This window comes from Pinus tabuliformis, chromosome J (genome assembly GCF_031772625.1).
Source record: "Pinus tabuliformis cultivar Carrire ecotype Pingquan chromosome J, CPIR1, whole genome shotgun sequence".
NCBI lineage: Eukaryota > Viridiplantae > Streptophyta > Pinopsida > Pinales > Pinaceae > Pinus > Pinus tabuliformis.
In genome coordinates this window covers 234,242,174-234,262,985 of record NC_142295.1, presented here as the reverse complement: position 1 = coordinate 234,262,985, position 20,812 = coordinate 234,242,174, and the positions used below count along the sequence as shown (strand labels likewise).

The window sequence follows — 20,812 nt, the reverse complement described above, 5'->3', positions numbered from 1 at the left end:
AGGAAATATTGTGTACTTCCCATTTCAATCATAATCATTTAGAAAATGAGAAACGATAGTTGTTGGAATCACATACCCAATATTCTCAGCCTCCTTTGATTTCTAAACCTAAAATTATATTACAGTGCACTCTCCACTATCATTAAAAGTTGGATCCCAACAGTTTCCAAGATTTATTGTTTCATCAATTAGGATACCCAATAGATAAACAACTCTTAAATACATGAAACTATGCCCTTAGTAACTGAGATTGTATCTCCTCCTAGTGGATAACCTACAACAGTCATTGTATCAAGATGAACACAAGGCTTCAATGTTGTTACAACATTCATTTTCTTTCCTTCTCAAATAATTCCAAGCTCTGTTGTATCACCTGCAATTTTTTTATTTATGAGAATTCCAAGTGCAATATGCTCTGTGGAACATAAAGGTGCCATTTGGATAAAGAGTAGAAGAGATTCTGCATAAATAGAAGTACATAATATTGTGTATAAATATGATTGAGAAAAAAAATATATTGCATTAAATATCCTCAACACCATAACACAGTTCCAATAAACATTTATAGCTTGCTTCAAGAACCTCAAATGGTAATCAAACTTTCTCAAAAATAATAAATGTTCAAGATCAAAATATTTTGGAGCTTCCATTGAAGTATGTCCATCATGTTCCTCATCAATTACTCCCAAAAAAAGAGTTCATACGATCACTCTTCAATGATGAGATGAGATTAATAACATCATATATACCCTCCATCAATTGTTGGTATTACCATGTTGTAAATTGGAAAGTTAGAAACCTTCTATTCAAAAACATTCTAGGACTCTGCAACAAGATTGGTTTGCACATTGGCCATTTATATGCCGCAAAATAAAATAAAAATAAAAAAGACGTGGCTCTAAGTTTGCATCATGCAAGATTTAACAATTCAAGATTAAATTTTGGTCGTTCAAAGCAAGTTCAAGTTGTTTTGGCACTTCTTGTTTTCTTCTCCAAACTATGGTGGGATTTTCTCTGTCTAGTAGGAATATTTTCTTCTTTGAGTTGCTTGGGATACCATATCAATTTGATTTTGCAATCACGTGCTATGTGTCCAAGACTGTGACATTTATAGCATTATATATTGTACATGGACAATGGAGAAAATGAATCATAACCAGGCCACAACTGAGGCAAACAATGTTGAATCTGAGGCTACAATAGGGCCAAATCTGAGGATGTAACAGGGCTGAAACTAATGTTGTCATAGGGCTGAAGTTGAGGCTATCATACGGCCAAATATGAGGCTTCCACAAGGAAAAAAATGAGGCTAAAACATGGCCAAATTAGGGCAGAAACATAGGTCTGAGTTAGGGAAGAAACAAAGGTCCAAATTAGGGCAAAAATAGAGGCAATAACAGGTCAGAAATTCGAGTTCATAACGGGCCAAATTATGAGCTTGCACCAGGTATGAAATTACATTAGAATAGGTCAACAAATCCTTTTGAAAATAAGGTTGAAATGTCCTTATGAACAAGTATACTATCCCTCTCAAAAAGTAGACAAAAAGAGCCCCAAAACAATGAAAGAAGTCTCATAGAAGCAATACATCATCCCTCAAACTTAGACACACTTAACTCTTCTTTTCACACTAGGTTCATGAGGTGTGAACCTTTGGTTTATTCTTGGAAAAAATCCGAGTTAGGTGAGTGAGAAAATGAGTGAGGAGATGACCTATTTATAGGTCGTTTTGACCCCCAAACAGGGTCGACTTGACATGTAGTAAGGCCGACTTGAGCTCTGGCAAGGAGATCAACATATGCATTTCAAAAATTCATATCTCCTCAACCGTGAGGAGTTAGGAGGCATGCCACCTACCTTTGGAAAGATCTCGATGAAAACCGTAAGATGGTGTAATCAATTCTTCTGTTTTCCTTGATTCTATCTACCAAAATCTTGATTTACTTCAGGCAATACTTCTAGCTCTCATTTGAACATTAAGGGCTTAAAGTCCTTTTCCACCACCTCAACTAGACTAAGGGCTTATCTTGTCTTGAAATCAATTACAAACCTCTCAACAATCACGACCATGCTTAACCATTACTTTGACATCAATGACAATACCTCAACAATTACAAAGGGGGTTTGTGTTATGTAGCAATCCATCGGTGTAATGTCCCCATCCACTTGTTGGGCAACAATATCACAAGCCCGTAACTTAGAAATTTCTAATTCAACTACAAAAGTGAAAAACCCCAATTCTACCATGGTTGTTCCTAAGCTTGGAATTTTTCTAGTTGGCATGAATGCATTCCAATTGTTCAAATTACAAATATTTAACCATATAAACCATGCATACTTAATTGCACAGTGGAATTAATGATTAATTTTCCACGTTTAAACACATTAGCACCAAACCCAAACTAAGGTTCGTAGACATATTCATGTAAATGTTTGCATCATTATGTAACCAATAAATACAACATATACCCACATTAGTGTTTATCATCAGAACATGAAAATGCATATGAAATTACACACAAACGCATAAACACATACAAATGCACCGAGTTTCAGCATCAATTCAATAATCGGTATAACACATAAAATGGAACACTTATCTTTCCAAAATGAAACTGACTGCCTACAAGCTCTCCATGTTCCACCTTACCATAGACCACATGGTTCATCAAGCTCAACCACAGATCACCCCCAAGTCAGGGTTGCAACTCCACAGGCAACGATAAACCAAAAACATTAGCATATCCATGACCAAGGTACCAACCCAACAACCATGACTCCAACCACAAACCTCTTCTTCCTCGAACCTACACCCAAGTGGCACACCCTTCTCCAGGCCTTGTCAATCCCTCTGCGGTGCCAAACTTCTAGGATGCCTTAGGACAAGCCAGGAACTTCTCAACATAGGGCTTTATGGAGCTGATGTTGCTTGTAGGGCTTCTAGGATCCCTCAAGGCCATAAATTGAAACATCTCTCAACTTGTCTAGAAACCAAGCTTAGGGCTCACTAGCTAGTTTCTCAACACTAAAATCACCAGAACCATCTTTGTCTATAATCCTCATCATAACCATAATCATACTAACAAATGGCATGAGAATGGTAATCATAATAATCAACATAATAATAATGTTGATCATAATAATAATCCTCCATCTATTTTCCAAGCAAGCATATTCTTTCCATTACTGCATGGCCTCTCTACCATGTGGTGCACACTAAAGCCATGTGAGCCATAGATGCCCTTTGTAACCAACACCTGTCACCAAACACCATGTTGCCTGCCACCATGGAGTTGCATCGCCCCCCATACTCTTTTATCGTGGATTGGGTTCTGCAATGAACTTATTTTATATTATTATAAAAATAAGTACATTAGTTACATCATATTTACAATCTTGGCTCTCTGACCACTTAACCAAAACTGACATATATTCTTGGGCATGATGGCCCCAAAAATATATATCATAAACACATAAGCACATAGGTTTGCAAAGTGACTCTGACTCACTAGCCTAATATCAAAGTACATATATATACATCAAAGACTGGAATGGGTATTGCAATGGGCACATGTGTTAGGTAACTCCATAGAGAGTTCCTTTTCCTTTGTATTTGCATTATTTCCATTCCAGACAAAAGATAGCAGAGAAACCTCATCTTCCAGTTGGGTTTTCTCCCAAAAACATTTCCCATATCATGTCTTGGTATTCATTGTGATTTGTTTGTGTTTGTATTTCATTGTTCTCTATTTTCTACATTTTATCTATTGCATGCATAATAACAAAACAAATAATAAAAAATATGGAATCTAAAGGAATTAACCATTCATACTATAGATCTCCCTTACTTTAATAGATCTGTTGTGAGGAACTATCTAGTGGAATATCCACAATAGTTTACAAATCAAGGATATTAGTTTTGACCCTTGCAAAACCATAGATGTGATCATTATGACGAATGTCAAGTCATGTGAGATTAAATACATGGCCCCTCATGTAAACATGAAAAAATTGTTTTTATGAATTTCAACTATATACCTCAAGGCCATGCCCTGATTAGATTTTTGTTAGGCATCTAGATGTTGTAAATGTACTTTATGTTGAACTTGTAGTGGAGTTACAATGGTGCACTCTATCGTATGTAAAAGCATAATGCCAAAATATGATATATAACAATTCAAACATTAAGGGACTTTTGAGGTCTAACTTGGGCGTCTTAGGGAAAATAATCAAATAATAGTTAAAATAATCAAATAATAGTTATGTATTTGCAAAGGAAAAATAGAAAAACTACATTTTTGTTTTATTTTCTTTGGATCTCCTTGTAAATTTATTCAAATGTCAAGTGTAGACACTAAAATTCTGCATCCAACGAGTGCCCACATTACATAGTTTTGAGTATACCCATATCAAGAAAATTTGAAAATACATGAAAAAAGTGTGTTTCAAGAAACACACTTTTTTTTTTTATGTATTTAAATTTTTTCTTAGTGTGGGTCTACTCAAAAGTATGCAATGTGGCTACTTGTTGGATGCAAAATTTAATTTCGCATCCAACGAGTGCCTACACTTGACATTTGAGTAATCTGACAGGGAGATAAATTGACAATACAATTAAAAGATGTAGTTTTTTCTTTTCCCTCCAAGAATATTTACACCAAAGGATGTCATCATCGTCTTGAATCCTATTAGCTATTTTAAAGTTGATTTTTTTAGTGAATTTTTTATTGAGGTCCAATTTTGACTTCAAATTTCCCCTAATGTTATCTTCAACGTTGAAATATAATATATAATGGTCCAAGATGTCTACAAGGAGGGGAAAGGGTTTGAGTCCACAAGAGGGGAAGATGAAAACGGGCATGTCAAAAAGGAGATCATTGTTGCCAAATGTTAGCTTAAGAACTCACAACTTTTCCACCATGTGCCTTAAATGAAGCTTACCGACACCTTGATTGAAAACTGAAAAGAATAATGAAAACATAAAATCAAAACGGGAAAAAGTCGAGAGCGGAACCTGAACGAGGATCGAAGTTGAAGCTAGGGTTTTGCATTAGGGTTCCATGGCGGGACGTGCAGGGGGAGCGCCGCTCCCTCCTACAGTCAGGTAGTCACAGAAGGAGGCAAGGAAGTAGGAGGGAAGCATTTCAAAAAACCATTGGAAAAGATTTCAGAAGCAAAAGGTAAGGAGATAGTTGGAAGAAATGAACCCCAGGGTCAAGAAGGGAATCAACAGGAAACAAGTAAAGAAACGGAGAAGGGAGGCGACAACGAAAAACGACTTCCACAAGAACCAAGGGAGTCTGCAAACCTAAATCGAGCATCATACCCCGGGTCATATTGAGTGATCCAGCGATTCAAGTGCACAGGGACCATATGAAAGAACATGCGATTATCTACAAGTTCATGGGGTTATGGCCAACGGAAAGGGCATTACACATCTGGATTAGAAGCCATTGGAAGCCAAAGGGAGAAATACATTTACATCTAGGTTCTAAGGGCTTCTTCACGGTGGTGTTCGTGAACCTAGAGGACAAAGATAGAGTGTTTGAAGGGGGGCCATATTTCTATGCTGCGGCAGGACTCTACATGCAACCATGGATGATGAATTTTGTCTCGGATGAAAAATTTACATCTGTACCAGTTTGGATCATACTATACTCACTACCTCTGGATTACTGGCTACCAGAATCTTTGAAAACCATAGGCAACAAGCTGGGGAATTTTCTGAAGATATCAGAGGCAACTCTCAAAGGTAAATATACCTCCTTTGCCTGAATATGTGTAGAAATGGATCTATCTGGAGCCCTTCTGGAAGCAATAATTTTAGAAGTATACAATGAAGATTGGGTGCAAATGGTGGACTATGAGCACATACCTTTTAGGTGCTACAAATGTCATGAACATGGCCATCTATTTAGAGACTACCCAACAAACAGTATGGAAGGCAATGGGAAAACCTCTTTGGATAGAGATCACGAGGGTTTTACCAAGGTTGGGGCCAAAGGGAAAGGGGGTAAATGGCCACACAAGAAAAGCAGTGAAGATAGAAATACAAGACACAATAGTTTCAAAATCCTAGAGGAAGTAGAGGAGAATGTGGAGATAGTCCAGGACAGGGAAAACACATCTAAGGAGCAGGAAACGGAAGCTGAAATGGAGGATATCACAGTAAACAACCAGCAGAAGGAGGATCTACCAAGCTGCATGGAGATCAGTAAAGACTATGAGATGACTCCAAGTGAGGCAGGAACAGAGGACCATGAACTACAGGAGATTCTAGACAGGGAACATCTGGATCTAGAACTATTTCTGGAACAAGGCAGGAACAAAGGAGTGGACTCCTTGCCAAAAGAAGACTATGATCGAGTTCAGCAACTCTTTCTATGGAGGGCACAATTGAAGGGAACTGGTGTCAAGAGAAACCATGAAAGCCAGGAGCAGAGTGGGGTCAAAATGATGGAGAACTTACAGGCACAATCTCCAAAGAACTCAAGAAGGAAAAGAGGAAGGAAAAGACAGAATGAACTGCTAAACGGATGTGGAAAACTACTGATTAACTAAGGTAATATGAAAGATCTTACCAACTACTCCTCTACCAACCTTTCTTGATGAAGCTCACAAGTTGGAACATTAGAGGCTTAGGTAGTAGAAGGAAACAAAGGAATTTGAGTAACAGAATAAAAGAAGAAAAACTAGATATGATCTTCATTTAGGAGACCAAATGTTCAATGGAGAAAATAAGAGAAATTCATAGTAAATGGTTAATCAAGTATGAGTATTTAGAGGTTAAGGCAAATAACTCGGCAGGTGGGATTCTTACGTTGTGGGATCCACAGAAATTTGGAATCCTGGATGCTGAAGCATCCAAGAACTATCTATCTTTGGTGTGCAGTCCTGTAGGTGATAAAGAGATATACATGATAACAAATGTTTATGGACCTCAGAAGCAAGCAGATAAACTCAAGCTTCTTACCTCCCTGGAAGATCTAAGAGCACGATATCCCAATATGCCTTGGATAGTTGCAGGTGATTTCAATATGATAAGATATCTTTCGGAAAAAAAAAAAAAAAAAAAGGAGGCACAAGATATCTAGGCAGAGACTTTGAAGCCTTCCAAGATTTCATCGTGAACATGGGACTGGTGGACACTAAGACAATAAATGGAACCTTCACGTGGAAAAAAAAGGGGAGGGGCTTCAAAACTTGATAGATTTATCAGTTCTGAGGATCTCCTCATCACAGGACCAGCCATCACAGCGTCCATTCTGCCCTTTGGGGGTTCGGATCATTGGCCAGTTTAGTTAGAAGCTACCTTTATGGGCACTCCGAGGAACAGGCCCTTCAGATTCGAGAATGCCTGGCTCTCACACCCCAAATTCACCAATAACATTGACAAATGGTGGAAAGAGGATCTGAATATTCAGGGTACTAAGATGTACATGCTCCAGCAAAGACTAAAATATATTAAATCCAAACTTAAAGCTTGGAACAAAAAGGAATTTGGCGATATCCTCAAGGGTAGAATTGAGACTGAACAGAAACTCCAGAATATCAATCAGATCAATATCATAGAGGGCTTCAATGAAGAGAGGCAAAAGCTAACCAAATCTTTGCAGGAAGAATGGGAGGAGCGATGCCTACAAGAGGAAACTTTCTGGAGACAGAAATCCAGGATTCAATGGATCAAAGAGGGAGAAAGAAACACTAAGTTCTTCCACAAGTCCACTATGGCCCACAGGGCACATAACATAATCACAAAGATTAAGGATTCTCAGGGTGTTGAGCTTGTCTCCCACAAGGACATGGAATCAAATCTAGTACAACACTTCTCTAATATTGCAAAGGAGCCAATGGAGGATAGATCTAGGTTCATTAATCAATTCACCCAGTGTATTCCCAAGTTGGTCACTAGAGAGGACAACCATAATCTCAATAGGTCAGTCTCAGAAGAGGAGGTTAGTGAAGTGATCAAGGAAATGCAAAGTGTAAAAGCACCAGTCCCGGATGGATTCAATGTTGATTTCTTCAAATCCTACTGGGATACAGTCAAACAAGACATCCTCGAGGTTGTGGAGGACTCAAGAAAATACAAAAAGGTTCTAAAAGCACTGAATGCATCCTTCATAGCTTTAATCCCCAAAAAGGAAAATGCTATGACTCCGGATGGATTTAGACCCATAGCCTTATGTAATGTTGTGTATAAAATCATCTCCAAAGTGATAGCCAATAAACTCAAGCCTCTACTACCTTCCCTAATCTCGGAAGAGAAAACAAGCTATGTGAAGGGATGACAAATTCTCAACAACATCATCCAAGCACATGAGGTGGTACACTCTCTCAAAAGCAACAAGCAAGCAAGCATGATTATTTAGTTGGACATTGCGAGAACCTATGACAAACTCAGTTGGTCTTATATCAGAGCTACTCTGAAAGCATATGGCTTTGACTAGAATTGGATAAGATGGGTTATGGCACTAATCACCACAACCAGTTTTTCCATTCTTCTTAATGGAGCTCCTTCAAATACCTTCACACCTTCCAGAGGGCTCAGACAAGGCGATCCGCTCTCCCCTTTCCTCTTTGTCCTCATGATGGAAGGGCTAGGCAGGGCAATCAAAATGGCAAATGTTGAAGGTCAAATTCAAGGGATCAAGCTCACCCCAGATGGAGAGGCTAATACTCATCAACAATTTGTGGACGATACTATGCTGCAGGGCATACCCACAGTCAGGGAAGCAAGGGCAATCAAAGATATCTTAAATGACTTTGCTATGGCAGCAGGTACAGAGGTAAGCCTAAACAAGTCCAATTTTTTTTTCTTTAACACTAATATTGCTATACAAAGAAACATTACCAGGATTCTTGGTTTTCAAAGGGAACAGTTGCCTTCCAAATATCTTGGCATTCCTCTTACTGATAAACCTCTCAGTAAGAAAATATGGGAACCAATTTTAAATAAACTTCAGGACAAAATCAGAAAATGGACATGCAGATCCTTAAACTTAGCAGGGCGACTTGTGCTCACACAGGCGGTCTTGCAAGCCATTCCCATTTTTATGTTTGCAGCTATCCCTGCTCCTCAAGGTATTAAGCAGCAGATAAGGAACATTCAAAGGGACTTTCTGTGGGGTAGAGGGGAAGAGAAAAAAAAGTGGGCTTTAGTTGCCTGGGACAAGCTCTGTAAGCCCAAAAGCCATGGTGGCTTGGGGCTGCATGATCCGGAAACTCTCAGTAAAGTTTCGGGAGCTAAGCTTTGGTGGCGATGGATCAAGGAGCCGAATGCCCCCTGGGCCAAGCTTTGGAAACAGAAGTACGCCAAGCACTAGCAGGAAAAGGATCTTATTAGAATGACAGGACAAATCAGAGGCTCACACATATGGAACCTTGCTTGGGAGAACAAAAGCATTGTTCAACAACATTGTTTTTGGGAAATCCAAGCAGGGGACCGAGCTCGATTATGGGAGGACAGCTGGAAATAGGAATAGGATTGACCTGGTAGCCCTCAAAAGAGACACAGACAGCAAAGGCCTATTATTGGTAAAAGATTTCTGGGATCAGGGAAGGAACAATGAAAAATGGAGGAAGTGGAAGGAACTAAGTTACAGTGAGGAGAGTCCTTTGAAGGCCATGGCAGAGGCTCTCACCATGGACTTAAAGCACAGACGGATTCTAGTTTCCTCCTCACACGACCAATTAAGATGGGGGAAGAATAATGAAGGTAACTTTAACCTCAAAGAGGTGAAACAAGCAATCACAGGATTCAAATTTGTAAATGCTAATAAAGTCTAGAAGGAGCTTTGGCAAACTCCTCACTAGATGAAAATAAAGTTATTTATTTGGCTTGTGCACCAAAGAAAGATCCTAACTTGGGAAAACCTCCTCAAGAAAGGCTTCAGTGGCCCTTCCAAATGTCACCTATGCGGCTCACATGAGGAAACGATTGAACACTTGCTCAACCTCTGTTCTTTTTCTGCTAAGGTGTGGGACTGGGTGGCCTCAAGCTTCAGACAAACCGACAAGGACAGTCTCAGCATATCCAACACTTTGAAAAACTGGAGGAAGCACTTCTCAGAGAATGAGATCATCAACAAAGCTTGGATGCTATTTATTTATCTGGCTTGTGCACCAAAGAAAGATCCTAACTTGGGAAAACCTCCTCAAGAAAGGCTTCAGTGGCCCTTCCAAATGTCACCTATGCGGCTCACATGAGGAAATGATTGAGCACTTGCTCAACCTCTGTTCTGTTTCTACTAGGGTGTGGGACTGGGTGGCCTCAAGCTTCAAACAAACCGACAAGGACAGTCTCAGCATATCCAACACTCTGAAAAACTGGAGGAAGCACTTCTCAGAGTGAGATCATCAACAAAGCCTGGATGCTAGTACGACTTTGTCATTTGGAATGTTTGGAAAGAACGCAATTAGCGGATCTTCATAAATAAATCTAGTGAGCCACAACACATAATCAATCAAATTCTAAAACAGCTTAAAGAAACAGTTAAAAGCCTTTTGAGGTCAATTCCCACGAATCCTCCTCTGCCTCATGAGGGGATTATTATTCTTAATTTGGGCCTTCAATCCTTCAATCCTCAAGGAATAAGGAAGGAAGTGAGAACAATTAACACCAGTAGATGGCAGCCCCCTCCTCAAGGCTTCTTCAAAGTAAACATTGATGGAGCTTCTAAGGGAAATCCGGGGGAAGCTGGCTTTGGGGGTGCTATAAGAGATCCTCAGGGGCACACAAAATATATCTTCCATGGCCACTTGGAAAAGGGTACCAATAACATGGCTGAACTTCTGGCATTAGATCAATGCTTGGAGATCCTGGTGGAGGCAAATTTACAGAATGTTATCATTGAAGCAGATTCGGATTTGATCATCAGAGCAGCCAAGAAGATTCACAATGGAACTTCGCCAGATAAAGTGTCGAAGCACTGGAAGCTGCTACAGGTTTTTCACTGTATCCACTCTCACTTGCAGACCCTTAAAATGATTAGATTTGTTCATGTTAGAAGGAAGGAAAATATGCTTGCAGATTGGTTGGCCAACGAAGGTGTGGCCAATAAGGACAGGGATTCTCGGCATGCATGGGAGTTGTTACCTGAAGGGAAACTACGAGAGGACTGTTTCATCCTAGCAGCCAAAGATTGGGATTTATGGATGAACAACGCTGATCGAAGGGATTCGGGAGACAGGAGTGAGGTTGATATCACCTAATTCGTCCACGATTTTGGGATATGGTTGCTCTCCACAACTTTGTTCACTTTCGGATGAATGACGAAGGTTTCAAGTCGGGCAGTGACACAGAACGAACTGCCTGGGTGTATTTGGCTCAGCGGGTCTCTGTTGGCGACTCCAGGTGGAAGGCTCAGCAAGGTCTGCGGGAATGTTCTGGCTTTTCCGCGAAACCTCGAACGCAATACCATAAGTGGTATTTCGTGCAAGACTTAGATGGTATCTGGTATTTTGGTAGGCACATGCGATTCCACTCAGTGGGTAACACGTGGCATCGAGAGGTGAGAGAAAACTGCTCTCATCGCGCGGTTAACCTCCGCGCTTCTCGTCCGTGCAATATCCCTAATGACCGTTGGATCGGGATTATGTATTCTACGGCTGAGATGGAGTGGGCTTGTTGCCTTAGGGCTCCGGACCTGTTTCTGTTTTTTGGACCCAGTTTAGAGTTGAGGTCGGGTCCGTTTTGCAAGGGGCAGTGGGGTCCACGGTGGGTCCCTGTATGGACCCCGGGCTTTCCATGAAACCATGGACACAAAACCCCAAAACCTTATTTGGTATATCGCATGGGACATGGTTGGTATCTGGTTTTGTGGAAGATGCATGCGATTCCACTCAGGGGGTAACACGTGGCAACGAGAGGTGAGAGAAAACTGCTCTCATCGCGCGGTTAACCTCCATGCTTCTCATCCACGCGATATCCCCGCTAGCCGTTGGATCGGGACTTTGCTTTCAACGGCTGGGATTGGTTGTGCTAGTTGCCCGATTGTGGGTCCCTTTGTGGATTCCTTTTGCTTGTTGGCCGTTGGATTGGGGGTAGGTTTTCAACGGCGAGGATTGGTTCTTGCCTGTTGCCTGAGGGTTTCGAACCCGTTTTGTTTAGTGGACTTTTCATTGTTGCCATCGGGTCCATTTAGTGGATGCAGTAGGCACCACTTTGTGCTGTTTGTAAGAATCTTGTAAGCTTCGGTCACTAGTTTTTTGCCACCCCTGTTGTCTGGGGCACTCTGTATATTATGTAATTTGATAAGATTAATAGAAGGTTCATCTCTTACTTATCAAAAAAAAGAAGGTTACCGACACCTTTAATTGGAGAGAAAAATATGAATGCATGTAGAAGGTGGTGAAGGAAAGTTAGCATCTAAGTAAAGTAGAATGGGAGAGGTGCCTTGTAAAAGTAGGTACCAATATTTTGGGAAAATGAGATAGTTTCCCATTCCATTCCTTACCTCATCATATAAAACTCATTCTTCATGGTCTTCGTTCCATTATGAATATGCCCATGCTATGCTTTCTTATGTTATTCCATGCAAAGCCCATAACAACTAGTATCCAACATCATGAATCTAGGAATTGGAAACTTGTGTGAATTGGTAGAGACATGGAAAGTTTCTCTATTGGTGTTAGAGTAAATTGACTTACATTGATAGAGAAATAAGTGGTTGTAAGCAAGTGTAAATGCTAGCAACATAGGAACCCATCATTTGCATGCTTATGTAAATTAGTGACTTCTTCTCAAGCAAGGAATTACTCCACCAAGTGTTCCAATAAGGAAATCAACAATTAGTCTCTTTTTACATGCATTATTACATAACCTACTAGTGATTTCCTAAGTCATTGTATGCAACGAAGGGAAATTCCCAAGATGGGTCATGTATGTCTATAACAATAGAGCTTCATGGTTGATTGATTGATAGATGACATGCTTGATGTATTATGTAGTGAGACTATGACACTGGAACATTCAACTTCCAAGTCAAAATGTATTTTGACTAGACTATGGGTCATTTATTTACATGGGAGTTGATTACCTAATTAAATGTAATTGATTAATCATTTGTATTTTCTTATGTTTTTAAGGATTTCTAGAAAAATACGTAATTAGGAAAGCAATTATAATCAGATATTCCTTAGGATAGATCTCGTGAATATTTGAGTGAGTTAGAGAGATTTGAGGATAGTTGGATTCCTTGGAAGATTGGTGGATCTAAAAATCCTTGAATAGAGGTTTAGGTGAAGAGTCTATGGATTTGAAATGAATTAGTTCAAAATCTTATCTTGTATAAATGTAATCAATTTCATAATATCCAAGGGGGAGAGAAGTGTGTAAAAGAGAGAGTTCGAGAAGATTTGAGGGTCGAGTTAGTGCCACGAGGCCAAAAGTGCCATTCAATGTAAATATGGCCATAAAGAGGGCCTCTTGAAAACTTACGTAAATAATATTCATTATGTTGGAATGGTCGAACTCTGTGTGCGTGTAATTTAGAGTTCATGAAAAGTCATGTTAGCCATGAATGCAAAGGAACTGTGTTTGCTATTTCTGAAGACTAGGGCGCTTGTTCTATATTTGTTAATATGAAATCCTGTATGCGCAGGGGAGGATTGAGGTCAGTCCACGAAGATCGTGCATTGGTTGAAGAGGAGATTCCTTTTCTTTTCACAATTGTTGCAATATTGGAGTGGCATAATAGTTAAATGTAAATTGAATTTATCTTAAATGTATAAAAAATAAAAAATAGAACCCATAGCTAATAGTTAAAATTTGAAAATTGGATTGATGGGTATACATTAATTGGCTTTAAGAGCATGAGCGACTACACCTCACAAGACCACAAATAACCAGATATATGCCAACATTTGAAGGGGTAAAAGGGTGAGATATCTCAAAAGACTCTATAACCATTAAGGAAAATTAGTCAAAAGTTTAGAAAAAATACTTCAACATTTCAAAAAAGATAGAACACTACACATTAACAAAATGTAAGAAGGAAGAAATCATTTTAAAGAAATTTTTCATCGTTTACATCTTTCAAAATGTAAAAGCTTCATATTGGGATGTTAATGACAAAATGTCTAAAGCTGAAGATAACATGACATTTATACAAAATTGAGTAATCAATCCAATAAAGATACAATTATTCATTAATTAAAATTTTACTCAACATTAATTCATGAAGACTACTTGGTAATTAAAAATGAAAGGACTAAAAAGAGACAATCTTACAAATTGATTATTATATTAATATATAAAACCATCCTTGTCAAGGATGGAAGTTAACAATAGTTGAATGTGGAATGGTGATTTACTCAACTCAATAGAAATATATAAAGTGATGAAAATAATTTTCAAAAATACATTATTTTTTATACATGAAAGGAGATTTTGTGATAAAGTTATTAACGACATATTAATGTTTTCGCTACAAGTTCATAGGTCTTAACAAGATTGTTAGCTTGCTAACGTAATTCTAATTTTATAGGAGAATATCAAATTTTGAATTTAATGGTTTACATTGATTGATAAATATTCAATTTTATTTTTTTATTTGCTTGTCGAGTTGTCTGTGATTTTGTAGACTTGACCTGTGGCTTGAGAAACCGTGACCTAGGGGCATCTAATCCATCAAAGTCACTGAGGGATCGCACCCAGACTAGGCACACCAACCCTAAGATAACTCAATTTTTTAGCATATCTCCCCCCTAGCATATACATAACGACCCCCGTGAGGTTTGATCTCGGGTCGCCTTGCTAATGAAGCCCATCCTCAACTAGTTGTGCTAGTGAGACTTGACAATACTCAACTTTAATTTTTTCTTATGCACTCAAGATATTAATTTATAAAAAGATCTTATTTTTAATCAATGATATTATTTTAATTTTGTTTATCGATATTATTAGTTTTATAGTTTTTTTTTGGGTTAATTTGTGAGTTTTCATTGATATGATTTAATCATATAAAAATAATAATTTTTATGTTGATTCATAATTTAATCATACAAAAATATCAATTTTTGTGTCAAGAGGCCTCCAACTTAAGATAGAAGAAATGTTGTAATATTATGTAAACATTTTGATTTGGTTATATATATATATATATATATATATATATATATATATATATATATATATATATAAAATTAAATTTAAAAAAAAATGTATTTAATATTATAATTATTAATTAAAACATTTTGACTCGATCAAATTACATTAAAAAGATAATAGTAGTTATAATTAATAATTGTTAATAATCAAATCAACTTAGATTCATCTTAACTCCAGATCTACTGAGCGTTGAGAGGGATCAAATCTATTGAGATTTGATCCCTCAAGACGCTTGGTACATCAGGAGTTGAGATGGATCTAGGTTGGTACTATCATAACCTGGAAAACCATACCAACGAAAATAAATATATTGCAAAGTTTCTCTGTTTATCAAAATTACCTATAGTAGAGCTATTACATAACTATCTCTAGACCATGAAATATATATGTCAATGCCATCATAGAGATTACAAAATAATAGTTCGATGTATAAAATAAACCATAGTTGTACAACATAGGAAATTGTAAAATGAGATTCACAAAATATAAGCGTAAAATTATAGTTAACCTGGGCTTTCAACCTCCTCAAAAGAAGTTGCGAGGGCAAGTTCCAATGTGCTCGGACCTAGTGAGGTATGTCTCCCACACCAAAAATGTGTCTTTGTATGTGCCAATGAAGTGTCTACGCTGACTAAGCAAGAGCACAAATGCTTTTGGAATCACTAGATATTATTGAGTTGAACAGTGATTTCATTATGATTTTATTGCTTCTCTTAGATGACATGGCCCAACATTGTTTTCATTTGCCAGTACAAAGTAATGGAGTGGAAGTATTGATTCTTGTGACCCTAGGTGTGTCCAGGGTCTAGAACCCAATCAACAACATTGGCTTGAATCTCAGAGTCAAAGTGGCATTCCTGTTGCGGATTACCCGAGCTTTGGGTAAATGGATTTCATCTTGAATTTCCAGGGGGTGGATGAATGGTAAAGATACACTGTTCACTGAGCTTGAGACTGGGCTTGAGGCCTGCCAGTGGGGCCTTGGCCACCAAAGCCACACCTCGAGCACATGCATTGCCACAACATGGTAATAGGAGAATTAAGTTCCCAGCTAGAGGAAACCCATGAGACAGGAGAAGGGCAGGGGATTGAAGGTCAAGGGAAGACCAATGTGAAGTAGGCAAGGTAAAGAACTTTTGGGGCGGGGGTGTCAAATATAGCAAAAGCCAAGGGATCCACAGGGAAGTCTTGGAAGCAAAACTATGCAACAGAGAGGTATCCTGGAAATGGAGAAATACCAAGTAACCTCCCCACAAGATACAACAAGTTGTTGTCACTAGCCGAAGGGTCAAAACCAATGTCTTGAACCAAAAAACTAGAACCACAACAATTGCAACGACAATACCACATGGAAGGGTTATAAGTCAACAATATTACCAACGAGCTTGGAGGAGACGAGTTCCATAAGACCCTAGAAGAATCCTTGTACTAGCCATCCCACCAGTCAGCGCACCAATCAACTGCATTCACCCCCATGAACAATTAAGGTTTGCTTAGTGTACAACCAACAATATATAGTGAGCACTAGAAGGTCAAACCAAGAAGGCTTGGACTTTTCTCCACTGACATACCACAAGTGTTGACAAAGAGGAGGAAAAATCCCACAAGCAATTCGATGATGCAACAAAGGCTCCAAATAATTGTAAAGTGTCTCCAACAACACTAAGAATATTAAGTGGTCATGAATGTTTCTAATTTAATGCTCTACATTGTCATGACTCCTGAACATATGTGAGTGCATGAGATTCATTGACCACAACATCTTTATTTAATGCTTAGAGTGATAATGGCGTGGCTGATAACACTTTCCATAACACCATCAAAGTTTTATAATCCTATTTTTAATTAATAATAATATCTCATATTTGCTATTAATATTATTAATATTATTATACTGATTCCATACTATGAACATTTCTTATTTGAAGAAATATTTTTTAAATTATATTATTTATTTAAAAAAATCTTTTTAATTGATAATATTATTTTTATATAATTTCATATTATAAATTTTATTAAAAAATATAAATATATATTTTTAATTAATGATTTTAAAAAAAATGTAATTTCATATCCTAATTTGTAATAATTATATTTGAATATATTTATTTTTAAATTATATATATATATATATATATATATATATATATATATATATATATATATATATTATTTTTTATTTTTTATTTTCAATTAATAATATATATATTTTAATAGAAAACATGTTTATCTTTACTCTTTAATTTAATAAATGAAATGTTATTGATTTTTCTTTTAAATGTATTGACTATTTTTTTGGCTTATTTTCCAATCTAATTTGTTTATAATGGGGAAAGCGATTTGTTGGAATCATAAGTTTGAATTGTAAATTTTAAGATATTTGTTGGAATCACAAATTTGATTTGTATATTGAATATGTAATAAAAAAAAATCAGTTTAATGCATACAAAAAATTAGAATGAAATATTATTGACTTTTCTTTTAAATGTATTGACGATTTTTTTGGCTTATTTTCCAATCTAATTTGATTATAATTGAGTAAGGGATTCGTTGGGATCACAAGTTTGAGTTGTGAAATTTAAGATATTTGTTGGAATCACAAATTTGAGTTATATATTAAATATGTAGTAAAAAAATCAGTTTAATGCACACAAACTAAGATTTGACTAAAAATAATTTCCCTATTCCAAAATATTTCACTAAATTCCCACCAAAAACTTCAAAACTTATACACTAATAAGATTTCCCACATAAATTCCTACCAAACTCTAATACATTCCCAAAAAAACTCCAGAACTTATAATAGTTACATACATCCTGCTAAAAACTCCAAAACCTATAGGCCTCATAAACTAAATAACTAAATAAGGCCTCTTTTATGGTATTTAATAACGAAACATACCCCAAAAAAATTCCTTTACGGGTATGGGTTATTGAAGTCAACCTCAACACAGTTCAGCGAAACTGTGAAAATTCATTGAAAAATAAATTTAACACTTACAGCAAAGAGTTTTTCAACGCATCCAGAACAATATGGCAGGGCTGCCGCGTTTTTCAACGCATCCAGAACAATATGGCAGGGCTGCCGCCTCCGCCTCATGCTTATGCTTGAGAGGAAAATTTCCTGGCACTGAAATGGTTCAAAGGGTCAAGGAAAATAGATCGTTCCCAGTTCGTGGATGACGCTGTTGTTGATGGAGGAGCCTCATAAATTATTGCAAAAGATTTAAAGGTACTTCATCAACATATCTGAATGCCGCATATTGAATGCTTCCGGGGGGTGGCACTCTGTTGATGGGAGGAGACTCAACAATTATTGCAGAAGATTTAAAGGTACTGTATCCAAATATCGAAATGTTGAATGCTTCCATAGGACAACTAAAGAATATAAAACGTAATTATATGCCCTTAATGTTAATGATAGCACACTGAATAGACTCGCTGAAATTCTGGACTTCTCTGCTAAAAACGACCCCAAGCACTCTTCTTAAGCTCTCCTCCCTTAATCAAAATATCATTTCTCTCTGCACATCGCCTAAGGTCATGAATATTTTTTCTCTCTCATACCTTTAAGGGGAGGCTCCGGATCCATATCTTTGCAAAGGCTAGACTCATCAATGTTTCCTTTCTGGAGCAATGTAACCTCACTGGTTTATTTTTTATCAGAAAAGTGCAAACAAACACTCTCATATGGGGATCATGATCTGAAACATATTCAGAGAGGAGTATCTTCGCTGCTGATTAGAAACCTCCTTCCCCTCTCGCAGGAAATCAAATGGAGGAATGTATAGCTCGATTTTTGAATTCTCAAAATCGGTTTGTTTCTCTAGCTGTTAGCTCGTGGGAAACTGCTGACCAGGGAAATTTAGGTCAAAGGAGGAACAGTCGAGAAGCCCCTTCTGCAAAAGTAACGAAGAAACATCCCATCATTTATTTTTTGAATGTAACATCTCTGACCAAGTTTGGAGATATCCTTGATATGGAACCACAACCATAAAGCCATGGCATATTTGATAGCACAAATGCTAGAAAGCTGATACTCTTCCTACCTTGTACATCTCAAGAATATCCCGCTGTTAAAAGCAATTTGTACACCGATTCATGGAAAAGTCGTTTTCTATCTATCCTTTTCCATCATTTATAAGTTTTTGGAGTTTTTGATTTAGGATCAGGCAAATACAAATTTGGTCAAATTTTAAATTGTATGGTTTAAAATTTATTGTTTAAAATTTTATATTTTTTTGGTAAATTTGAATTTTGTTATTTAAAATTTGTTTTAAATTGTATGGTTTAAAATTTATTGTTTAAAATTTTATTTTTTTTTGGTAAATTTGAATTTTGTTATTTAAAATTTGTTTTTATTGTATATGAAGATTCAACACTCTACTGCATATAAGTTAATTTGGTCAAATTTTGAACTTTGTTATTTAAATTCCATTTTTGATTGTATTTAAAGATTCAACATTTTTAGAAATATTTGGGGCAATTAAATCTAAATAAATCTAGAAAAGCTTAAATTGAGAAATATTCACAACCCAAATTTGTAATTCCAACAAATTCTTATCTATTTCTGAGCAAATTAAACCAGAAAATATGTGGACAAACCCTCCACAACTTACCACCCATAAACTATTGCCGGGAAGTTAGGCCCTCGAAAATTTCGCTGTCCACCCATGATAACGATATCCAACCATGAAAGCGATGACATTTCCAGAGACAATAAATTATGCCCAAGGCGTATTTGTTATGCATGTCGACCTATTCAAGGAAACAGCTGAATGTAACGAATTTCAAATTTTGGATGACTGAGCTTAACAATTATAGGTGGCTTTTGAATCTCATACACTATTGGAAACCAATTCCAATTATCATGCATGTCGACCTATTCAGGAAAACAACTGAATGTAACATGTTTCAAAATTTGAACTGAGCTTAACAATAATAGGTGGTATTTTTAAATAGCGGGCATAAACTTTTGAATCTCATACACTGTTGAAAACCAACTCCAATTATAGCTATTCAGGCAAACAGCTGAATGTAACGGGTTTCAAATTTTTGGATAACTGAGCTTAACAATAAGGTAGGTTTCAAATTTTGGCACTGGGATTAACAGTAAAGGGTGGTTTATGTTTTGGGTGGTTTATGTTTTGGAATTTTTAGTTAGAATTTGGTTTTGTTTTGGAGTTTTTGATTGGAATTTGGCTAAAAAAAATTCATCAAATTTTGTTGTTTAAATTAGGTTTTTCACAGCATACATGGATTCAGCACCCTGGAAAACCTTGGGATACTGGGATTGTGGAAAGTTTACAATTCAAACTTGTGACTTCAACACATCCCAGCAATATTCTAAGCAAATTAGACCCACCAATAAATAGGAAAAACCTCCTAAACAACTAACAAATCCCAGCAAGATTCTGAGCCAATTAGACCCACAAATAAGTGGAAAAAACATCCCAAACAAGTAATAGATAGACTACGGTTAACAACAATAATAGGAGATGGCTTTAAACCTGGAGTATAAACTTTTGAAAAGATGGAGTATAAACTTGTGAATCTCCTATACTATTGGAAAAAACTCGAAAATCTTCTCAGAAAAAAGTTAACACCTCCAAACAGTTACACAGAAGAATGGATTTCGAGACAGAAACATACACAGTAATTTTATGGAGCATCCAAAAAGCAATCCTGGCCCTTCAGGCC

General features: G+C 37.1%; 1 protein-coding gene and 1 long non-coding RNA gene across 2 annotated transcripts in view; both read left to right on the top strand.

Moving 5' to 3' along the window:
- LOC149226603 (uncharacterized) overlaps positions 1–11,214 on the top strand; it is a 48,871-nt gene extending 37,657 nt beyond the window's left edge. Inside the window, exon 3 of the mRNA XM_089380244.1 lies at positions 10,592–11,214. Within this exon, the coding sequence (XP_089236370.1) occupies positions 10,592–11,214 (623 nt within the window). The remainder of the gene's footprint in view (positions 1–10,591) is intronic.
- A 6,953-nt stretch (positions 11,215–18,167) lies between these two features.
- Positions 18,168–19,068, top strand: LOC149226602 (uncharacterized). Its single transcript, XR_016247062.1, has 2 exons — positions 18,168–18,445; positions 18,779–19,068. It is a non-coding gene; the product is annotated as an uncharacterized LOC149226602 (long non-coding RNA).
- Positions 19,069–20,812: the final 1,744 nt, after the last annotated feature.